This window comes from Pangasianodon hypophthalmus, chromosome 26, assembly GCF_027358585.1.
Source record: "Pangasianodon hypophthalmus isolate fPanHyp1 chromosome 26, fPanHyp1.pri, whole genome shotgun sequence".
Lineage (NCBI taxonomy): Eukaryota > Metazoa > Chordata > Actinopteri > Siluriformes > Pangasiidae > Pangasianodon > Pangasianodon hypophthalmus.
Genome location: NC_069735.1, coordinates 11,456,635 through 11,476,608, shown reverse-complemented (window position 1 = coordinate 11,476,608; position 19,974 = coordinate 11,456,635). Strand labels below are relative to the sequence as shown.

The 19,974-nt window shown below is 39.6% G+C and overlaps 2 protein-coding genes across 2 annotated transcripts; both read left to right on the top strand.

Moving 5' to 3' along the window:
• The first annotated feature begins 818 nt into the window (after nt 1–818).
• LOC113537638 (antigen peptide transporter 2-like) lies at nt 819–6,116 on the top strand. The gene is made up of 11 exons (XM_026932240.3): nt 819–1,776; nt 1,855–1,969; nt 2,150–2,280; nt 2,430–2,635; nt 3,186–3,383; nt 3,532–3,660; nt 3,757–3,945; nt 4,325–4,498; nt 4,577–4,736; nt 5,076–5,212; nt 5,297–6,116. Exons 1-11 carry the CDS (start codon nt 1,275–1,277, stop codon nt 5,513–5,515), a joined length of 2,160 nt encoding a protein of 719 aa, XP_026788041.3. The 5' UTR covers nt 819–1,274; the 3' UTR covers nt 5,516–6,116.
• Nucleotides 6,117–10,373: 4,257 nt separating this feature from the next.
• LOC113537567 (CCN family member 1) lies at nt 10,374–19,891 on the top strand. Its single transcript, XM_026932111.3, has 5 exons — nt 10,374–10,662; nt 11,254–11,467; nt 13,226–13,588; nt 17,571–17,752; nt 18,164–19,891. Exons 1-5 carry the CDS (start codon nt 10,612–10,614, stop codon nt 18,467–18,469), a joined length of 1,116 nt encoding a protein of 371 aa, XP_026787912.2. The 5' UTR covers nt 10,374–10,611; the 3' UTR covers nt 18,470–19,891.
• The last annotated feature ends 83 nt before the right edge of the window (nt 19,892–19,974 follow it).

Genomic DNA, 19,974 nt, shown 5'->3' with positions numbered 1-19,974 from the left:
TGTGTGTGTGTGTGTGTGTGTGTGTGTGATGCCCTGTGACAGACGGGTGTTGCATTCAGGGTGTGGACCTGTGTCCACCACAACCCTGACCAGGATGAAGCACATACAAAAGATGAATGAACAAATGTATCGCTTCTTTGTCGCTGAGGTCGTACCTTCAAGGGTATGTGGAAACATATAGTGGATATAGTGTATCTTTAAAAAGGTACACTTTTCTTGGTAAAAGATGCCATGGTGCAAAAGTGTGTACCACACCAGTGACAATGAATGGTACAGTTTAGTACTCTTTTTTTTTCTAAGAGTGCAAATATTTGAATAAATGTAATAAGCAAAGCAGGCACATGCATTTTTTCAGTTAAAATAATGGAAAGTCAAAATCTTTTATTTGTCATTTGCACAGTTGACACATGAAAAAGTGCACATTGAAATTCTTCTGGTAGTTTCACTAACAAATACTGGACATATACAGTAATAACATATAACATCTATTAAACAAAATAAACATATACAAATACAAAGTATACCCATGGGGAAAAAAAACTTTCAGTGTACAAAAATACACAAAATATACACAAGAAGTATACAAAATATACATAAATATGATTGGGTAGTGTACATACCATGTCTGCAATGCACAGAGTAGTGTGCAAAAAGATTTCTGTGCAAACTATTCCGTCACACAAACATGTCATTGACTTGCTGAAATGTGACTGGATGTTGTGTGCTTAGTGTCAAAGTGCTCATGAAGTGTAAAACCTTTTTTGTGTCGACTCATCAGTTGCTAGGTAGCTCTGAAATCAGCAGGTTTGGCTCAGGCTTCCTTCAAGGCTCCGAGTAGAAAGCCAGAGTTTATCGCCTCCCCATGGTGGAACCTTGAAATTATTTATTTATTTTTTTATCTTTTACAAATACATCACAGCTGTGTATATAGGTACATTTCATTAGTAAAATAGTAGCATGCGCGTGACCTGTATTTACGTAACGCTAAGTAACGTATGTAGTAAGTAATGTAGGGTTTATTATTTATTCGGACGTGATTTCTGGCGTTATGGTATGTTGGAAAACCCCTGTAAAAAAATGAAATTGAAAGTGAACCTCCAGTGAGAGCTGAGTGAAGGGAAAGACGGGGGAAAACCTGTATTTAGACCGATAGCTGCGGAAATACATGCTGAAGAAATCGCTTAACTTCTAAACACAAGCGCTTTGAGTCTGAGGCGCCATTAAAAGCCGCTGTTTAATAGCGACACTTGAGCGGTTCATCCACAAGCTACAAGATGTCCAAAGTTTTGGTGGCTGCTCTTGCTCTTGTTTTGACGGATTTGGTGTTCGTCTATGTGCTGGACTTGCTGGGCAGCCGGTGGAGAGGTGAGGTGAGGAGTCTGGACGGTGGAGCTGACTTGCTGAGGCAGTGGACTGAGGCTGTGCTGCGATGCTCATTGCTCTGCTCACTCTTCTACTGGAGTGATGTGAGAGGGCCGCTGATGAAGCGCTGGATTTTGGCCCACTGTTTTCTCCCTCCTGTGTATGAAACAGGTCGCTTAACTGTGTTTGGCAGCTGGCCGCTGGAGAAGTTTGCTATGTGGCTGGTCGGCAGTGTGGCTGCTGCTTTGGGATGCCTGTTCTGGGAGACGCTCTTCGCAGAGTCTAACGGGGAAAGCAGCAGCAAAGAGAAGAAGCAGAGAGCTCGAGTGCTCTTCATGAGAGTGATCCACCTCTACAAACCTGACTACCTGTTTTTAATCGGGGCATCTGGCTTCCTAGCCTTAGCTGTCCTTTGTAAGTAAGAACTCAGTCATTGGGAATGATGTTTGAATGAAGCATGCATGCTCAGGTGAGATGTTCTTGTGTTTTCAGGTGAGATGTTTATTCCACTCTACACAGGAAAGTTGATCGATATCCTGCAGACTGAGTACAGCTGGAATGAATTTCTTTCAACAATAATCCTAATGACATGTTGCTCTTTTGGAAGGTCAGTAAACGACATGACATTGTGGATTCTTCTGTGTCAGCTTTTAGAGTGACCGACACTAATCCTAGAGCTAGTATTCATCAGCACAGCCACATTTCCTAACAGTATCCTAACCTGTGCTATGTTCCAATGTTACGAGAATGAAGATTCTTTTATTTAATGTTTCCTATCCATCTTCAGCTCTTTCAGCGCAGGCTGCCGAGGTGGTCTCTTCCTGTGTGCTATTGGCAGCTTTATTTGCCGAGTGAAGCATCAACTCTTCGGCTGCTTGCTTAAGCAGGAAATTGGCTTCTTTGAGACTATAAAGACAGGTAGACTTTTATGCATCCCTGTCACCACCAGTTTTTAATAAGTAAATGCTAACATATTGAGGAATAAGCCTTCTCATTAAGTTGTGTGAATTCTTCTGCTACTCTCTTGGAGTATCACGCTCAGCTGACTTTGTGGTATTGTTCTACAGGTGACATCACAAGCAGACTGTCCACAGACACCAATCTCATGGCCCGAGCTGTAGCCCTGAATGTGAACGTCCTACTGCGAACCATGATTAAGACGATGGGGATGCTGTACCTGATGTTTAGTCTCTCCTGGAAGCTCACTGTACTGATGCTGTTGGAGACGCCTTTGAATGGACTACTACAGAACATCTATGACACACACTACCAGGTGCTGACCACATAATCTAAGATATTACCTTTCTCCATGTGTGGACGCATTTCCCTACAAGATTAATCTTTGGATTGGCCATGCTTGCAAATCATACTATTTAGAATATTCTTTGTTCTTTAATGGAGTAAGTATCTTATGCACACCAATGTCATACATGTCTTTGAATGAATATCCACCAAATAAACATAGTCTAGATTCTCTTTAAAAAGCTGTTTTGGCCTGCCATTGTGGCTTTGAAATCTCACACCACTGAAGCACTCATTTTTGAAAACATCCCATAACACTTGTATATAGTGTTCAAGAGGTCCAACACAAGAACAGGTCCAAAACAGAGGTGTTTCCGACTCATGTCCACTGTTACCTGAATAGGCTCCGGATGCACTGGGACCCTGACCAGGATAAAGCACTTACTGAAGATGAATGAATAAAAACCTGTTCCATTGTTTCACCCTGAAATAACTAAACAGTTCGCAGCCATTAAAATGCTTAAAATTGTTAAAGAATTATAAAGTGCCTCATTTCTAACTCAATTTTGTCCCTCCTGTAGAGACTCTCAAAGAAGGTGCAGGACTCCATAGCAAGAGCAAATGATGCTGCAGGAGAGGCTGTGTCAGGCATCAGGACAGTAAAGAGCTTTAACGCAAAGCAGAGTGAGAAGTGTCGCTATGATGAGCGGCTGATGGATACGCATAATATAAAGACTCAGCGGGATACAGTCAGAGCAGTGTACCTGCTGGTAAGAAGGGTGAGTATGAAATGAGGCACAGCCCATTTTTTTTTTTACTTCTTTCTTCTTTCCTTTCGTCTTCAAAGCTAAATTTCCACATTTTAGGGAGAGTTTGTAGACTCCAAATTGTAATTCTTCATGTGCGCCTTGTGTGTGTTATTCGCAGCTCACAGAGTTGGGAGTGAAGGTGGCTATGTTATACTATGGTCGCCTGTTTGTGACATATGGACAGATGACCACGGGAAATCTAGTCTCATTCGTCCTGTACCAGACAAATCTTGCGCAGAATATTAGGGTATGTCTACATTTGCAACAGAAAGGTTTAAAAATAGTGACTTAACACTTTATAGATAAAGAGCTCTACAAATGTGCTCTGCTTTATCCCTTTCAGACTTTGATTTATATATTTGGAGACATGCTGAACTCTGTGGGTGCCGCTGGGAAGGTGTTTGAGTACCTGGACCGCAAGCCTGAAGTGAGCACAGATGGGACCCTGGAGCCAGAGGAACTGAAGGGACACGTCAGCTTCCAGAACATTGCCTTCTCTTATCCAACACGTCCCGACCGCAATGTGCTGGAGGTGCTTATTGACAGCTATAATAAGTTTGCAACACTAATCACATGGACATACATGAATGTTTTGTTCATTGTCAGCAATAGTATTTAACAAATCTGTGTAGGATGGGTGGTAGCTAGAGTGTCTCTGATTAGACATAAGGGCACTTATTTTCATGCTAGTGCAAGAATATACTGCTTAACGGTAGGATGTTGCTATTTTCTTTGGGCACAAGCCAATTTTTCTGAATGTTTGTTTGTATAAATGAATGTCCTGATGTAATTGGAGCAGTACAAAAGTGAATGTTACATTCAAAACCTACAGACACAGTGGGATGTAATGTGTTGTAATTTCTAGGAAAATATAGCTTAAATGGATTACCTTATGAATGTGCTTGATTCAGGACTTCAGTTTGGAGCTGAAACCCGGTAAAATGACCGCCCTGGTAGGGATTTCCGGTGGTGGGAAAAGCACTTGTGTCAGCCTGCTGCAGAGGTTTTACCAGCCTCAGCAAGGACAGATCCTACTAGATGGGCAGCCTCTGCAGAACTACCAGCACAAATACCTGCACAGCAAGGTAATGCCTGATATTATAATAAGATCCACAGTTTGTGTAGATCACAGAGATTGCATTGATAATTATTATCTTTTGTAGCTTGTTGCAGTGGGCCAGGAGCCTGTTCTCTTCGCCGGTACCATACGGGACAATATTGCTTACGGATTGCCAGACTGTTCACTCAAGAGAATTGAGGAGGCAGCACGCAAAGCCAATGCACATGAATTCATCTGCCAGTTACAGAAAGGTTATGACACAGGTAAGATACACTTGAACAGACTTTGAATTTACAGTTTGTATCAACAGTACACAAGATAGCACACCAAAATATTTTTAAATGTGTTATATAATATAAGTTGAAAATAAGTAGAAAAGTTGAATCATCTTTGTCTTTACTGGGGGTCAAATTTTTTATGGCAGGATGTCTTAAAAATCACTGAATTGTCATAAGCTTATAATTTCAAGGTTTTGAAATGTCATGTTGTTCTATTGTAGTCATGATCACATGCTATTTGTCACATTGCAGAATAAAACTAAGGTGTAAATGGAGATTGAAATGTTGTTAAAATAAGATTTTTGAATAAACCTTGTTTCTCAGATGTAGGTGAACGAGGAAGTCTTCTTGGTAGCAGTCAGAAGCAGCGCATTGCGATTGCCAGAGCTCTGATCAGAGAGCCGCAAGTTATATTACTGGATGAGATCACAAGCTTTCTGGATCCTAAGAGTGAACAAACGGTACACATGCACACATATACACACATAAATACAGACTGCATCCAGAAGAACTCAGTAACAACAAGCTTTAAAATGTTTACTCAGGTCCAACGAGCCCTGGCCAACTGCCCCAACCAGACCTTACTGGTGATTGCACACAGGCTGAAGACCATTGAGAAGGCGGACCAGATTATTGTGATTGACCAGGGGGTGATTGTGGAGCAAGGCAGTCATCAGGAACTTATGGAGAAGGAGGGACATTACTACAAACTGAAAGAGAAACTTTTTACTGAAAATAACTGTAACAACAATAGTACCAGTTAATGTGAAAGAAAAAAAACCCCACAAGTCTATTGAACTGTAAAAACCTGGCACCTCATCAGTTTAGAATACAACTGTAAGAATAATTGCAATGGACATTATTGACATTCTGCATCTTTTCATGTTTTCTAAGTAAGACTGTTGTTATTTGACCATTTGCAATATTGTATTATAATTTTATTATTCTGCCAAACTGGCCACTGTAAAAAGGAAAAGCTGTTGTAATGTGTTAAAAGTTGTAAATAGTGGAGGAAAATAAAATATTGCTAATGACAGGACAAAGTTGGATTAACACCTCAAGAGACACACAAATAATTAAAACTAGATTTTACAATTTTCATGTTTCGGGATAACTTGTACTTAATAATTAGAAACTTTATCACAGAGTACAAAATAATCCAACTAGTGATGGCCTATAGACAGAAATGAGCTGTTTTTACTGTACACATGTTGAATACATAAATAAATAGATAAATAATTAAGCATTTATTACTAATGACAGTATTAACATTTCTGCTGTCCTTCTAAAATCACATTATGGGGTTTGTCCCCTGCTAGTTTGGGTAACCAATATGCCAGTTATTAAAACTGACTCCACAAATATGAAATTTGCTGTCCCTGGAACAATGGTGTCTGGTATTTCATGTTTATTTTTAGAAACAGCATTCCAGGTAAAAGATGAAAACAGCGACAGGTCCAACTAATCTAAAGCAGTTTAATCAGCAAATATTTGCTACTATTGCTTCTGTCTTGTGGTTGTGTAATGACAATGATGAATAGTCTTGGATGCAAGCCAGCTCTGGTATATCATGTGACTTTTCAGAAACACCCAGGCTGGCAAACTTGCTTGAAATGGCATTTGGCAGCATTGGTGTCATGGTGGCCATTTTGTGAGATAACCACCTGTCTTCAGCAGCAACAAAATGGTTGAGAATCAGAACAGGAACAGGTTGGTGTAGAAAAATAAAACTGATGAGTTAAAAAAAAAGTATTAAAGTCCATACCTAGTATTAAAGTGCTGTAAGTATTATAGTCCATACCTTTAATTTCATATAGCATAACTCAGTACAAATGTACTGTGAAATTTTGATTGCCAAGACTTTTGATTGCTTGGGGGGAAGTCCCTGCAGTTTTTCTATCTGACAATGTTCGGCTCTTTGGCTTGGTAATATCACTCCACCACACCCTACTGAAAACAGATTGGAGAGAGGGGGGGAGAGCTGGCTACAATGCATAGTAAAACCTGTCCTGTTTCAAAATGTCACTCAAAAATGTTCATTTTAATGCTCACCTTAATGTTCTGCGTATTTGCTGTCTACTTTATGTTCATTTTCTTTATATCAATTAGCATCACAAAAACCATCCATCTTGCTATGTTAAATCTTAGTTGTAAAATTAGTTTATTATTAATAAAATTATTACTATTCATTGTTGGTTTCAAGACTAGATAGCTGGCCACCTTTCCTGAAAAAAAAAATCTCCGCTTTGTACTGATTCTATGTTTCGGCACCATCATAGAAACCATTTTGGGCACTTTGAAAGTTTAGCCATATTTCCACTGGATAGGTAAGTGTTAGTTTTACTTCCAGCAAAGTCCATAACTCCTGCTCCAGACCAGGAACTGCTGGGGTAGATCTTTCCATATTAAACTTTGCTGATTTGCCAAACACAAGCTCTTTAAAGAAGCACAAAAACAGTTGTGATGAAATACAGAGAAAGGTGTAGATCTCAGAAGCTTGCACATGTGCCAACATGCACATGGCCAAAATCCTAACAGTGTGTTGTTCAGATCTGTGGTGTTGTGAAAATCATGACTGGTTAACCATGGAACTGTATAGAGCAGTGTAGGGTTTGTGATGAGACTCCAACAACACTCAGCCCAAGCCAGAACTAATACAAACACAAAAATGGTTTAATAAAAGCAGTTTAAGGATCAGTTTTGGCTGAAGAGTTTTGGTGCTAGTCAGTGAATCTCTATTCATGTAGTTCTTTGCTGCCATCTTGTGGTCTATTGATGTTGTACATATGCATGTGAACATTGAGCAGAAGTAGAACAGGCAGGTCCTAAGGGTAGAATATACAGTCAGATGGGAGTTTGGTGGCAGTGTCTTGAAAGCTGAGGGGTGGGATTCATTGTTAATCATAAGTTGTGGAAGTGATGGAAGGAAAAAGAAATGAAACTAGAATAAAAAATAAATTATAGTGAGAATATGAAAGGATGTACAGAGATGTAATAATGCAGAACAAGTAGGCAGGTTATTTACTGTAGAGGAGAGCAATGGAGCAGTAGTATAGTCTCTTAGAGAAGAAATTTGTATTGATCTGCACTGACACCTGGGACTTCCCTCTAAGGAGAACACCAACTGAGGGAATATCTTTTGGAAGAATGGTGTTCATCTCTCCAGTACAGTTCAAGAGAGTAAAACTGATGCCAAGGTGCATACACTTTATGTGGGTTTTTTCCTTAGTCACAAATCTGTGACTGCAATGTACTTAAGTATTTAATGTAGTTTTAGTAAAAGTTAAGGGAAGTGGGCAGATTGACTGACTCAGCCTACTGTGCAGTGGTCTGCACAGAGCCCTGATCTCAACCCCACTGAACACCTTTGGCATGAACTGGAACTCTGACTAAGCCCCAGGCCTCCTCACCCTGCATCAGTGCCTAACCTCATTAATGCTCTTGTGGCTGAATGAACACAAATCCCCACAGCCACACTCCAAAATCTAGTGTAAAGCCCTCCGAGAAGAGTGAAGTTTATTATAACAGCAAAGAGGGACTAAGTCTGGAACGGGATTTTCAACAAGCACATATGAATTTCATGGTCAGATTTAAAACTTGACTGACAGATGTTTCTTGTTGCCCAGGTGTGTCCTGTTAGATTGATTTTTAAACAGTTAATAGCTCTGACTATCTACTTTTGGATTGAGCCCTGGGTCTTTCTGTGAAGACTATATTTATTGTTAAAACTGATAAACCAACATGAAGACCAGAAAGCTGTCTATGGGAGAAAAGCAAGCCATTTTGAGGCTGAAAAAAGATGGAAAATTTAGCACAAGCACTGGGCATAGCCAGTACAACAATTTGGAATGTTCTGAAAAAGAAAGAAACCATTGGTACACAAAACCAGACATCAAACAGGTCAGCCAAGCAAAACAACAGTATTTGAAGACAGTAACACTGTGAGAGCTGTGAAGAAAAACCCAAAAATAACAGTCAGTGAAATCACCAACAATCTCCACAGGGCAGGAGTGAAGGTATCACAATCCACCATCCAGAAGACTTTGAGAGCAGAAATATAGAGGCCATACCACAAGATGCAAACCACTCATCAGCAGTAAGAATCAGAAGGCCAGATTGGAATTCGCAAAGAAATACAGAGATGAGCCACAAAAGTTCTGGCACCAAGATTAACCTCTACTAAAGTGATGGAAAGGATCTGCTTATGATACAAAACATACAAGCTCATCGGTCAAGCACGGTGGAGGTAGTGTCATGGCTTGGGCTTGCATGGCTGCTTCTGGAGTGGACTCACTATCTTTATTGATGATGTAACTCATAATGGTAGAAGCAGAATGAATTCAGAAGTCTAGAGAAACATTCTGTCTGCCAAATTACAGAGAAATGCATCCAATCTAATTGGGAGAAACATCATCATGCAACAATGACCAAAACACACTACCAACAAAACAAAGGACTTCACTGGGGAAAAAAGTGGAAGGTTTTAGACTGGCCAAGTCAATCACCAGACCTTAACCCAATTGAGCATGCATTTCACCTCCTGAAGAGGAGACTGAAGGGAGAAACCCTCCAAAACAAACAACAGCTGAAAAAAGCTGTTGTACAAGCCTGGAGAAGCAAAAGAACAAAAGAAGAATGCAACAGTTTGGTGATGTCAGTGGGACGCCAACTTGCAGTTATTGCAAGCAAGGGATATGCAACCAAACATTAAGTGTTATTTACTTTAATTTACTTTAAGTCTATCTGTTCCAATACATTTGCTCATCTAAAAATTGGGTGGTCTGCCATCAAAGCTGCCATGCTCTAAGTTGCTTAACGCATCTAGATGTAATTCTGAGCTATCGTCTCATACTCATCTTTTGATCTCAAACCCAAATGTCTTCGGTGTACAGGAAAAACAAATGTTCCCGTTATTTCGCAGGGGCCTGTATAGATGGGAAAATGATGAAGCATCAACATGGCAACACCAGATGAATAGAAGGACAGTCTTTTTCTTTATAATTCCTCTAACCTCTTTCATATCCTTTCAGGAGTTTCATTTCCTCTCCTCTCAGTAACATTCACCATCCCTGAGCCACTGTTTGGCAAAACTCTTAAGCTCTTCTGCTATGTGCTTGGAATGTATTCTGTCTCACAAATATTGTGGTCCTCAGCTCTCTGTAGTGTGCCAGCAGTGCCAGGGTGGAGCTCACACTCCCTTTAAAACAACAAGCAGAGCTCAGTCAGGGAGCACCTGCTCTGACCTCTCTCTCTCTCTCTCTCTCTCTCTCTCTCTCTCTCATGCACTCTTACTGAGTTTACATTTCCTAAAGCAGCTGAGTATATTTATGTTGGGCTCCATGACGTGACTGCTGTGTAGGAATGCACCAGAAAAGGCACTTAAAAGTCGTGGTAATATTTTAATACAGACCAGAAAAATAAACACGGCTCTGCGTGGCCTTCTCAAAGCGCAGACTAATTATGATTTTATGAATGACTGTATTCATGTCTGGCCACGCCCCTTACCGCTTCACAGAGTCACACCCCACCCCTTTGGAATGCCCTGGCCCGAAGCCCGAACATAATTGGCCGGATATATAGAGGTGGGCGGAGCTTGAGCGGGCCATGCGAGGTTGGCATAAATATAGTCTGAGCTATAGCGCACGGATGATCCGAGATTTACACAGACAAATTCAAAGGAATACCAGGACACTTGCGTTTTATTTGTTTTGTTGTGTTTTTTTTTTTTTTTTTATCTTTTCTTTTATTATTTCTTTTCGTTTTTTAAAGTATGCGCCTTGCATTCTTTGGTTATTTATACACTCAGTAGAGCCTCATACTTGGATGATTGCTGTCATTGTGTGAACTTGAGTTTGCAATAATGAAGAAATTGACCTATGTGGCTCTTTTAACATTTGCATCTGCTTGTATGGTAAGTTTTCATAAGTAGCATGTAAATAAAAAGTTGTATTAATTACCAGGGCTATAGACATGTTTTATTTATTAGCTTATGCCTTGTATTTCTATGTCATTTATGTTTAACAGAAGTCACAGTGCAGATTAAGTCTTGTTGTGATGCATTTCTTTCACTTTGTCTTCATTTTTATGTGCAAGGACAGAGGAATCCCAAGTCTGTCTTTCATCCGATGCAATCATACACGACTAAGTTCAACTGATTATTATTGTTCTTGGTTGATGATAGTTAAAAGTAGCTGGGCTGTATGAAGTTTCCAGTCCAGGCCGCTAGGCGGTTTTTGCTAGTCTGCTTGTTTTTTTTGTTCCAAGTTTCAAAAACACCTCAGCTCTTCATTACACAAGGCTCGTTGAAAGCTGTGGACTATGGAAGCTATGGACTTGCGAGAACTGCAGATTAAGTCTCAGGAATCTAGATCTTTCCCAAAGCTTTGATATTCATTCACATAATTATGGGTTTCCTCTTCCATTCTCAATGTTCACCCTATCACCAATTTCCCTACTATTACTTCAATCCGCAATCCATCAGTGATTTGATCCCAACTCCCAGGTTGATGCCAGCTGCCCAGCTGTGTGTGAATGCCCCGCCGTGCCCCCGATGTGCCCCGCTGGCGTGAGTCTGGTGTTTGATGGTTGTGGGTGCTGTAAAGTGTGTGCCGCCCAACTCAACCAGGACTGCAATACTCACAAGCCCTGTGACCACCATAAGGGTTTGGAATGTAATTACGGCAATGATGTGATGTTGGGAACAGGAATATGTCGAGGTGAGTGAAGTAAAAGTGTGAACATTTGTGTGTGTGTATATGTCTGTTGTAGTAACTGGGAAGTGTGATTCTCTGAAGCTTTTTTTAGAGCTGGGATATTTTTATGTGCTTTGGTTAGGCATGTTTTGAACAGGTTACACTGGGACAAATTACGACTGGTGTTATTTTTATCTGCATACCCACGGTCCATCACAAATATACTGTACACACCAACCAAATCTGCGTATCTGTTATTACTGTCATGGTAAACATTTTAGTCCGAAATTCCTGACAGTTGCAGAATTCGTTGGAGAATTTACAAATGAAAAAGAAGCACAGCAACAGTGCCTAGATGGACACGGAAGATATTTGGAAGCTGATGATGATCTTTTTTTATCGAGTCCCACCAGAGATGGACGGAAATGGAACTGCATTCTGGACAAGTTGGTGATGCCAGTCTATGCTATGAATAGGCACCTTTTGATCACAGAGCGGATATTATATCTCTCTCTCCACCTCTTGTCACCCTCTCCCAGCTTTTCCATGACATTTGACCTTTTACTAACCCCCGACCCCTGCTTTGGGCTTGTTTTTTGTCATGCCAGTTGTGGTGTAGTGACTGTGACTAAGACACTGCTGCCATGTTTGCCTGTTTTTGGGGGAAGGACGCAGCCAACTGCTGTCATCTGAACCTTCAGAAAAATCATTAACATTTCAGAATATGGAATTGCTTGTTGTATAGAAGGCAGAAATAGCTATGCCAACATCATCAGAAACATATGTGAGTCCATGTATGTGTGAGAAAAGAGGGTTTTTAGAGTAAAATAAACAAACAAACAAATGTTCATAAGATCATCATAAAATCATCATAAGACCATATTTTTGTCCCTTCAGGGTCAAGTCTTAAATAGCTTTTTATCCTCACAAGCTTGGGCATCTGGAAGACATATTGATATCTTGAGTGGAGTGTTGCCTTTGCATGATCAGAGGGAGACTCTGAACAGGGAGATCCCATTTAAATGCTCAACTTTCACTCCACTGTGCTAACAGAAAGTTGCCTGGTGATGCAAGCTAAGGGGAATACTGTTATGTTATGAAAATAATCAATGACAGGGTGGTGTGATGCAGTCTAATATGAAGTGGAGTTACTGTTACTGCCCTGAAGTTGATTATTTTCCAATAACAGCCTATCCTGAAGTGTTTTATTCCTCTTATACCACAGCGATTTGCCAATTATTACGTTTTTATTGATTAATGAACGTCATGTGATACTTATATGTTAGTTGCATTTAATATTGTGTTGTCCCCAAAATGCTTTGGTTCCTGTTATCACTTATGTAATAGCTATAAACAGCTTGTCATGTTACTGAGAAACTGCAAAGCCCTCCTATCCCAAAGTGCTGACACTGGAGATTCCTTCCTAAAATGCTAAATAAATGACTCCTCCAAAACAATTTCACCATATAAATGATTACACACATGTTTAATCTGTTTATTCGGAGTGTCCGCCATTACACAAGTCCTTGTGTATGCCGTTACAATAGAAATGATAACTTATTAGAACAATTAATATAAATATTAATATAAAGCTTGCAGCCGGCATTACTGTCCGAGCTGTGATGTTTCAGAAAAGTATTCAATACCTTCTGATCAATCAGAATAGAACATTCAACAGTGCTGTGGTATACATGACAAAAATGTCCAACAGTAGTCATGATTCCACACTATTTTCTGCTTCCTCCCATAACTAAGTCTTCATCCATCTTATTTTCTGTTTAGCCAAACTGGAGGGCCGCAGCTGTGAGTACAACGGTCGAATGTACCAGAACGGCGAGAGTTTCCATGTGGGCTGCAAGCACCAGTGTACCTGTATAGATGGAGCAGTGGGTTGTGGTCCTCTCTGTACCACGAGCCTGCCCCTGTCATCACCCTCCTGCCCCTACCCTCGACTGGTGCGGGTGCCTGGTCAGTGCTGCTTTAGTGTGGACTGCCACAAAGGGGCGATAGCACCACTGATGCCCCCATGGAAAACGAAGCAGCAGGCTAATGGTCCTCTAGACAAGAGCAAGAACGTGCTGGGGAACGAGTTGTGGGAGAGGAGGAATGGATGGGAAGATGAACAGGGATATAAACACTTACCAAGTAAGAGATTGGTCTGACTGGATTATGTTCTTATCTTCACACTGTCTGTGAAATAGGGAAGTATTCATGGAATTGGGTCAAAAGATACCTGCATGCTAAAACACAAATGGGGTCTTTTCATACTTGATCCAAATACTAGTCTCTACTCAGGAATGATTCTGGGCTCATTTAGGGGAGTGCATTATATCATTTCAGGGATTTTTACACATCTTTTTTTTTCAAACCTGGACTGATTACACAATTATATAGATCACTTAAGCGGGAGCAGCGGGCAGTGACCCCTTCACACCTCTAGGGTCTCTGGTTCAGGTTACTGTCTGTGTGGAGTTTTGCATGTTATCCCCATGTCTGTGTGGGTTTCCTCCAGGTCTGCCAGTTTAATCTCACCTCCCATGCTGGTAGGTGGATTGGCTATGTTAGATTGCCCTTAGGAGTGATTGAGTGTGTGAATGTGTGTGTGTGTGTGCATGGTGCCCTGCAATGGACTGGAGTCCCATCCAGGATATATTCCTACCTCATGCTCAGTGTTTCCAGGATAGACTCCGGATCCTCTGTGACACTGAGCAGGATAAAGATGAATGAATGAATGCATGAATGAATATACCTCACTTCTGTTGTACTGCAATTTTTGCAAAACAGGAGAATATTAATTTAATTAATATTTCTTTACTTTTGCTCTACACAGGTTAGCAGCTTAGGTGAAGCCCTTTGTTGCTGCTAATCTACAATATGTAGTTCAGTTTTTTATGGGTTGTATTCTTTTTGTGCCACGTACCGAGAAGTTATTCCTTTTCCACAGCAAGACCGCAACATTCCTTTTCCTCCCATTACAAAACTTTATAAAACTCGAACCAGGAAATAAAGTGACAAGTTGAAGCATTCGCGTTATTTGACGCCCAGCCCTGGAACCAGATCACTTTCACACATGGGCCAGACCACCCCTGAATTCACTCGAAACAACCCTCAGACGACTGTTTACAGGTGGACCAGAGCTCTGTTTTGTGCACCACACCCAGGCTAAAAACAGCTTTCACGCTCGATCAAATGTTCCAAACTCTGTGAAAATATCCAAGACTGCTTTTCCTCTGTAATTGTACTGATGAATAGTATTATATTGTCAAGTAGGATGACCGAAACTGACCAATTACACCTTACACTCTTACACCAATTATACTCAAAAACAATTTAAAGAAGTAATCGAATGTTTTGTTCATTTCACAAACTCTAAAGATTTTATGTAGAAACAGAGGGAACCTCTTTAGAAAGCTTTAATCTTCACACATCTAAAGAACCATTGAGGAAGGGTTTTTTTTTTTAACCCATTGAGCAGCAGCTGACCACAGCTATCCATGGACGTCCAACACTGGGCTAGTTAGCTAGGCTAACATATTCTTCTTCTTCTTCTTTTTTTTTTAATCCTGGTCCACCTTATTCAAAAAGATGTATTACAAACTTTAGTATTCTGTCCAAAATCTACATTTGTATCACTAACAAATGTATTTTTCCACATTGTTTCAACATTATTGTGCTCACTGGGAAGATTATTCTTTTTTAGTTTAATATTGGTGTGCGGTAGTACATTTGGTACGGCTCAATATGCTTTTGGTAGCTTGTCTATCATCTATTGAGGGCAGGTCTTATCAATGTCAAGGTCAGGCATGGTCTAAGAGGTCTAAGAATGGTCTTCTTTGAGTTAACAATGATTTAAAAATGTTGCTATTTCACTGATATAAATAAAATTATATTCCGCAATAGTGGGATGGTCAGAAACGGGAACGTCAACAAGCACTAATAGAGTCCCATTGGGGCAGGAATCATGTTGCTCCATGCTCACTCTATAAATATTTTCAGTAGAGGAGCAGCAGGATAGTTAATGACCAGGTTGCCAGTGTTGTGGATTGAAAGCCAAATTCAACTAGTTTATATCAAGTAATTGGAATTAAATCTAACACATTTCCTCGAAACAAAGACAAAGTGTAAGTGCAGACATCGAAGCTCATTTATCAAGCTGGATATGAATTGATGTATGCATCAATTGTTAGTATGAGCGTTTACACAAGAAATTTGGTTTCATGAAAGTTATGTAAATTCAGAAAAATGTTCGTTTCCCACTTGTGCTCCTGAGTGTGTGTAAATTTATGCATAAGAAGACTAGCTAATGTAAACTCCGACTTGATCGACTTCAAATCGATCTATAATATATATAGATCGAATTATATGATATATGGATTAATGCACTTTAACATTGAGAAACCCATAAATCAAGACAATTAAACCTAATCATTAAGACAATAGAAATGGCACTGTATAAACAGAGCTGTAAATCATAAACAGCCACTGGAAGATTTACAGTCTGTTTACTATTATTATTAATATTATATATGATATAATATTTTTATTGGCATATTAGTGAGTCAAAATAATTTCCACTTCTGTTTTTCAGGCTTTATCATGATAGTTCATTTCGAGTCAAAAAAATGTCCACTTCTGTTTTTCAGGCTTTACCTTGATTATTCATTTTGTGCTCACAGTTGTCTGTGCACTTGAACTTTTATGGAGTTTTGTGTGCATCACTACATGCAAATGAGCTGTGCCGCGCACGTGCTTGGTAATTTAAGGATGACTGTCATTCATCAACATACAGACGCAAGTGCAAACAAATCAGCAGTTTTGTACATTTGGCGAAAATTTTTAGTTCGTTTTTCTTTACTCAAACCTTTACACTCAACTTTTTTTTTTTAATGATTTGTACTTTATAAACAATCGTACGTGACATATAAACAACCCACAAAAACATACATAAAACAAAACATTAGTCACTAAATGGTAACAACATAAAAGGTGAGTAAATACAACAGTATAAAGTAAAAAAAAAAAAAAAAAAAAAAAAAAAAAAAAAAAAAAAAAGCACTGGGATATCTATATTACCAGTTCACCATGAGCATTATTTTGTCTCATCGATTGTTACTACTGCTATGGATTACAGAAATTCAAAAATTTCCCCCATTTCTCAAAATAAATGTCAATCTTCCCATGCAAACTATAGGAGAGTTTTTCGAGGGCTGCCACCCGTCCTAAATCCGAAAGGCCTTCCGGAAGATTTCCAGTTTTTACCCAGGCCGAGGGTCACCAAGAATGTATTAACTAGGACAGAGATCATACTGGGTCTGTGATATCTTTAAAATATAATCGTGCACCTCTCTCCAAAAGTACTGGATTTCAGAGCATTGCCATAAAACATGAAATAGGTTACCCTCTTCTCTCTGGCATCGCCAACATTCAGAATCATCCTTAAAACCTGCTCTAAACAGCCTTCTGGGTGTCCAATAGAATCTGTGTAAGATTTTAAATTGTATAAGATGTGTTCTAATATCTCTGGACATCAGTTTTAAATTCCCAGTGATCCTCCCCCATTCTTCATCTTCAAATGTGCATCCCAAATCTTCCCAGATTATCTTGCTTTACACTCAACTTTAATAAAAGATTGATAATTGAGACCCAATGTGTCTCTAAAGTACAGAACTTCCATTTCTATCGTAAAACATATTGCAGATATTATGAGAGGGGAAGAGAGTTTATGCAGGTGATAATGTATGTATATCAGAAATGTGTGTGCATCACAGTGACCTTGTTTTCCATGCAAAGGCTCAGAAAAAGAAGAAAAATGTGTCTCACTTTTTCAATGGCTGAATTTTTTTGGGCCAGTTTCAGGTTTTTTGTGTGTGGCTTTTGGCTGGAAATTTTGCTGAAACCTGGCAATCCAGGTTAATGATATGTCAAAAAAACACTCGAAACAAGCCGCTAAAATTTCTAAAAATTCACCCGTAGCATAAGTCAAGTGTCATAGCCTCATCCTGCCCCACCAAAATCTCTGGTCCTGAGCAGCTGCTGTTTTGTTCTTCAGCTTTTGAACCAGGTCCTAATCGTAGATGCTGCATATAATATTTAAGCAAGCACTTCTTTTTCCTCTTCTCTGTCTCAGACCCATGGGCCATTGTTCAGATGCGATGTGTGGTCCAGACGACTGATTGGTCTCCATGTTCGAGTAGTTGTGGAATGGGCGTGTCCTCTCGCGTAACCAATGACAACGCTCAATGCAAGCTGGAGAGAGAGACTCGCCTGTGCAACATACGACCCTGCAGCCCAATGGCTGCTGTTCCCAAGGTATTTTCTGATATCCTAACAGCCTGAGGCTAATCCCTTACGGAAAAATCGCATGAAATTCATGTGTAAATAGTCCCATGTGTAATTTACACATGCTTTTTAGACACCATGTTATTTTTCACATTTTTCAGATGTAGGGAACCTTTCATATGTAGTGCATGTCTATTTATTTTTCACACTTTAATTATTTCCCACACAGGTCATGTGTTTTTATTTTTCACAATTCATATACTTTCATTTTTCAGATATGATTTTTCTCACTTGGATTGATCGAGATGAATGAACAATGAATTTATATTTGTCAGGTTACATTTAACATATTTACACATGATTCCTTCTTTCTGTCTCATCTTTTCCCCCTACATTTTCCTCCTTTCTGTCCATTTCCCTCCATTTTCTGTTCCTCTACAGAAAGGGAAGAAGTGTACACGCATGCAAAAGTCACGAAAACCTGTTCACCTGTCCTACACAGGCTGCCGTAGCGTCCAAGCTTACCAGCTGAACTACTGTGGCGTGTGCACTGACGGGCGGTGCTGCATGCCACGGCGCACCCGTACCGCCTCGGTCCCTTTTCAGTGCCCTGGAGGAGGACGTTTCGACAAAGCAGTCATGTTCATCCACTCCTGCAAGTGTGGACAAGACTGTGGGCACCTGAACGAAGCAGCCATGCCGCCTCAGAAGTGGCTTTATGGAGACACACACAAGTTCATTGACTAATTTTCTGTGAAGCTGTGAAGACTTTATATGGCATAATTTGACCGTATCATGACGACAGTGCACAACACGACTGCACTGAAATGAGAATATTTAAGTGTAGTTTATACCACATAGAACACTGCTGACTCCAGTGAAGGCATATACACAGATTATAGTCCCGTTTTTTGCCTTGCAGGTTTGGTTCAGAGTTCTGCTGGTCAGCAAGTATGAATGGACGCATCGTTTTATTGCATATATATTTTGTAGTTACACAAATTATGTAAGTATACTGTAAATCTGACTGCTTCATGTAAATCCTGATGACAAAAAAACTGATCTTGCAGAAAACAAAGTTTCAAACTAGCCAAGGCAATAGATTTTGTAAGATTTTGTTTGATTGCACAACACCTAACTGTTGTAACTTTTAGGTGAAATGATTAGTCAGAATTAGAAAGTTAGTTTTAGACAATATGTTTGACAAAGAAAAGACAAAGTGACAAAAAAAAGTCATTAAGTAAGGAATAAAACATGTTTCCCATAATAGCATAATGGGAAAATAATCAGTGATGGGTTGGTGTGATGCTGCCTGATGCAAAAGGGAGTTACAGCTACCCCAAAGTTATCACTTAAGTTATAGAAGTCTATCTTTTTTACCTCTCTTGAAGAAAAAAAAACTAAACTTGTAACGTTACTAAGAAATCGGAAAGCACAAATTACTCGGCCCTGAAGAACCTCCCGTGGCGGAAACCTTAGCAACTATTACAAACCACTGTCACTGGAGACTCCTTACATAACTCTTCACAAGGTCACTGATTATGTGGAATGTCTGCCATCCATGTGCACATATTAGAATAATCACATTTAATATAAACGTCACAGCTGGGAACTATTGTCAAAGCTGTCTTTATAGGAAATTAATCATCTTCTGACCAGTCAGATTGGAGAATTCTGCAGCGCTGTGGTATAATATCCAATTTGATGGCTAAACTAATCCTAAGTTGCTTCCGTCCATCAACGGTAAACGAAATAAGGAGAAAAGAGTTTTTGCTGGGAAACAGCATATTCAGATTTTGGGGTGTTTATATGCCCCTACTATATGAAGCTATACAGAAACAAAGTGAATGATATGTATACACATATCCACACAAAACCAGGAGCAATTGATGAAACACAGGAGCACTCATTGCTACATGCATGCATTAATATATTTTCAGTTTTAAGATGCCAATTTGATATTGGCAGGACTGATACAAGTCCTATAATGTGTATTCATTTACTATAAATTACTTATTAGGTATTGCTCATGTTAACAGTTTTGAATCTTAGGCAGCTAATGTTTTTAATGTTTGTTTTATTGCACTATTACTCATGAACTCTGATTGTAACTGCAGTGAATAAACCAGTTTGCAGCACAAGAGAATAAAGAGTAATTATTGCGTCTCATGACTGTCTTTGTTTTCCTTGTTGCTGACTCTATTAAGGACCTTAACTCCATACACACTGCTTATTTGTAATTTAGACATCTA

Bases quoted from the DNA above. Each gene is read 5' to 3' on its own strand.
- LOC113537638 (XM_026932240.3), top strand. From the start codon at position 1,275: ATGTCCAAAGTTTTGGTGGCTGCTCTTGCTCTTGTTTTGACGGATTTG. The intron at 2,636-3,185 runs GTGCTGACCACA...TCCCTCCTGTAG, and splicing joins TCTATGACACACACTACCAG to AGACTCTCAAAGAAGGTGCA. The intron at 3,946-4,324 runs GTGCTTATTGAC...TGCTTGATTCAG, and splicing joins CCGACCGCAATGTGCTGGAG to GACTTCAGTTTGGAGCTGAA.
- LOC113537567 (XM_026932111.3), top strand. From the start codon at position 10,612: ATGAAGAAATTGACCTATGTGGCTCTTTTAACATTTGCATCTGCTTGT. The intron at 11,468-13,225 runs GTGAGTGAAGTA...TTTTCTGTTTAG, and splicing joins GGGAACAGGAATATGTCGAG to CCAAACTGGAGGGCCGCAGC. The intron at 17,753-18,163 runs GTATTTTCTGAT...GTTCCTCTACAG, and splicing joins CAATGGCTGCTGTTCCCAAG to AAAGGGAAGAAGTGTACACG.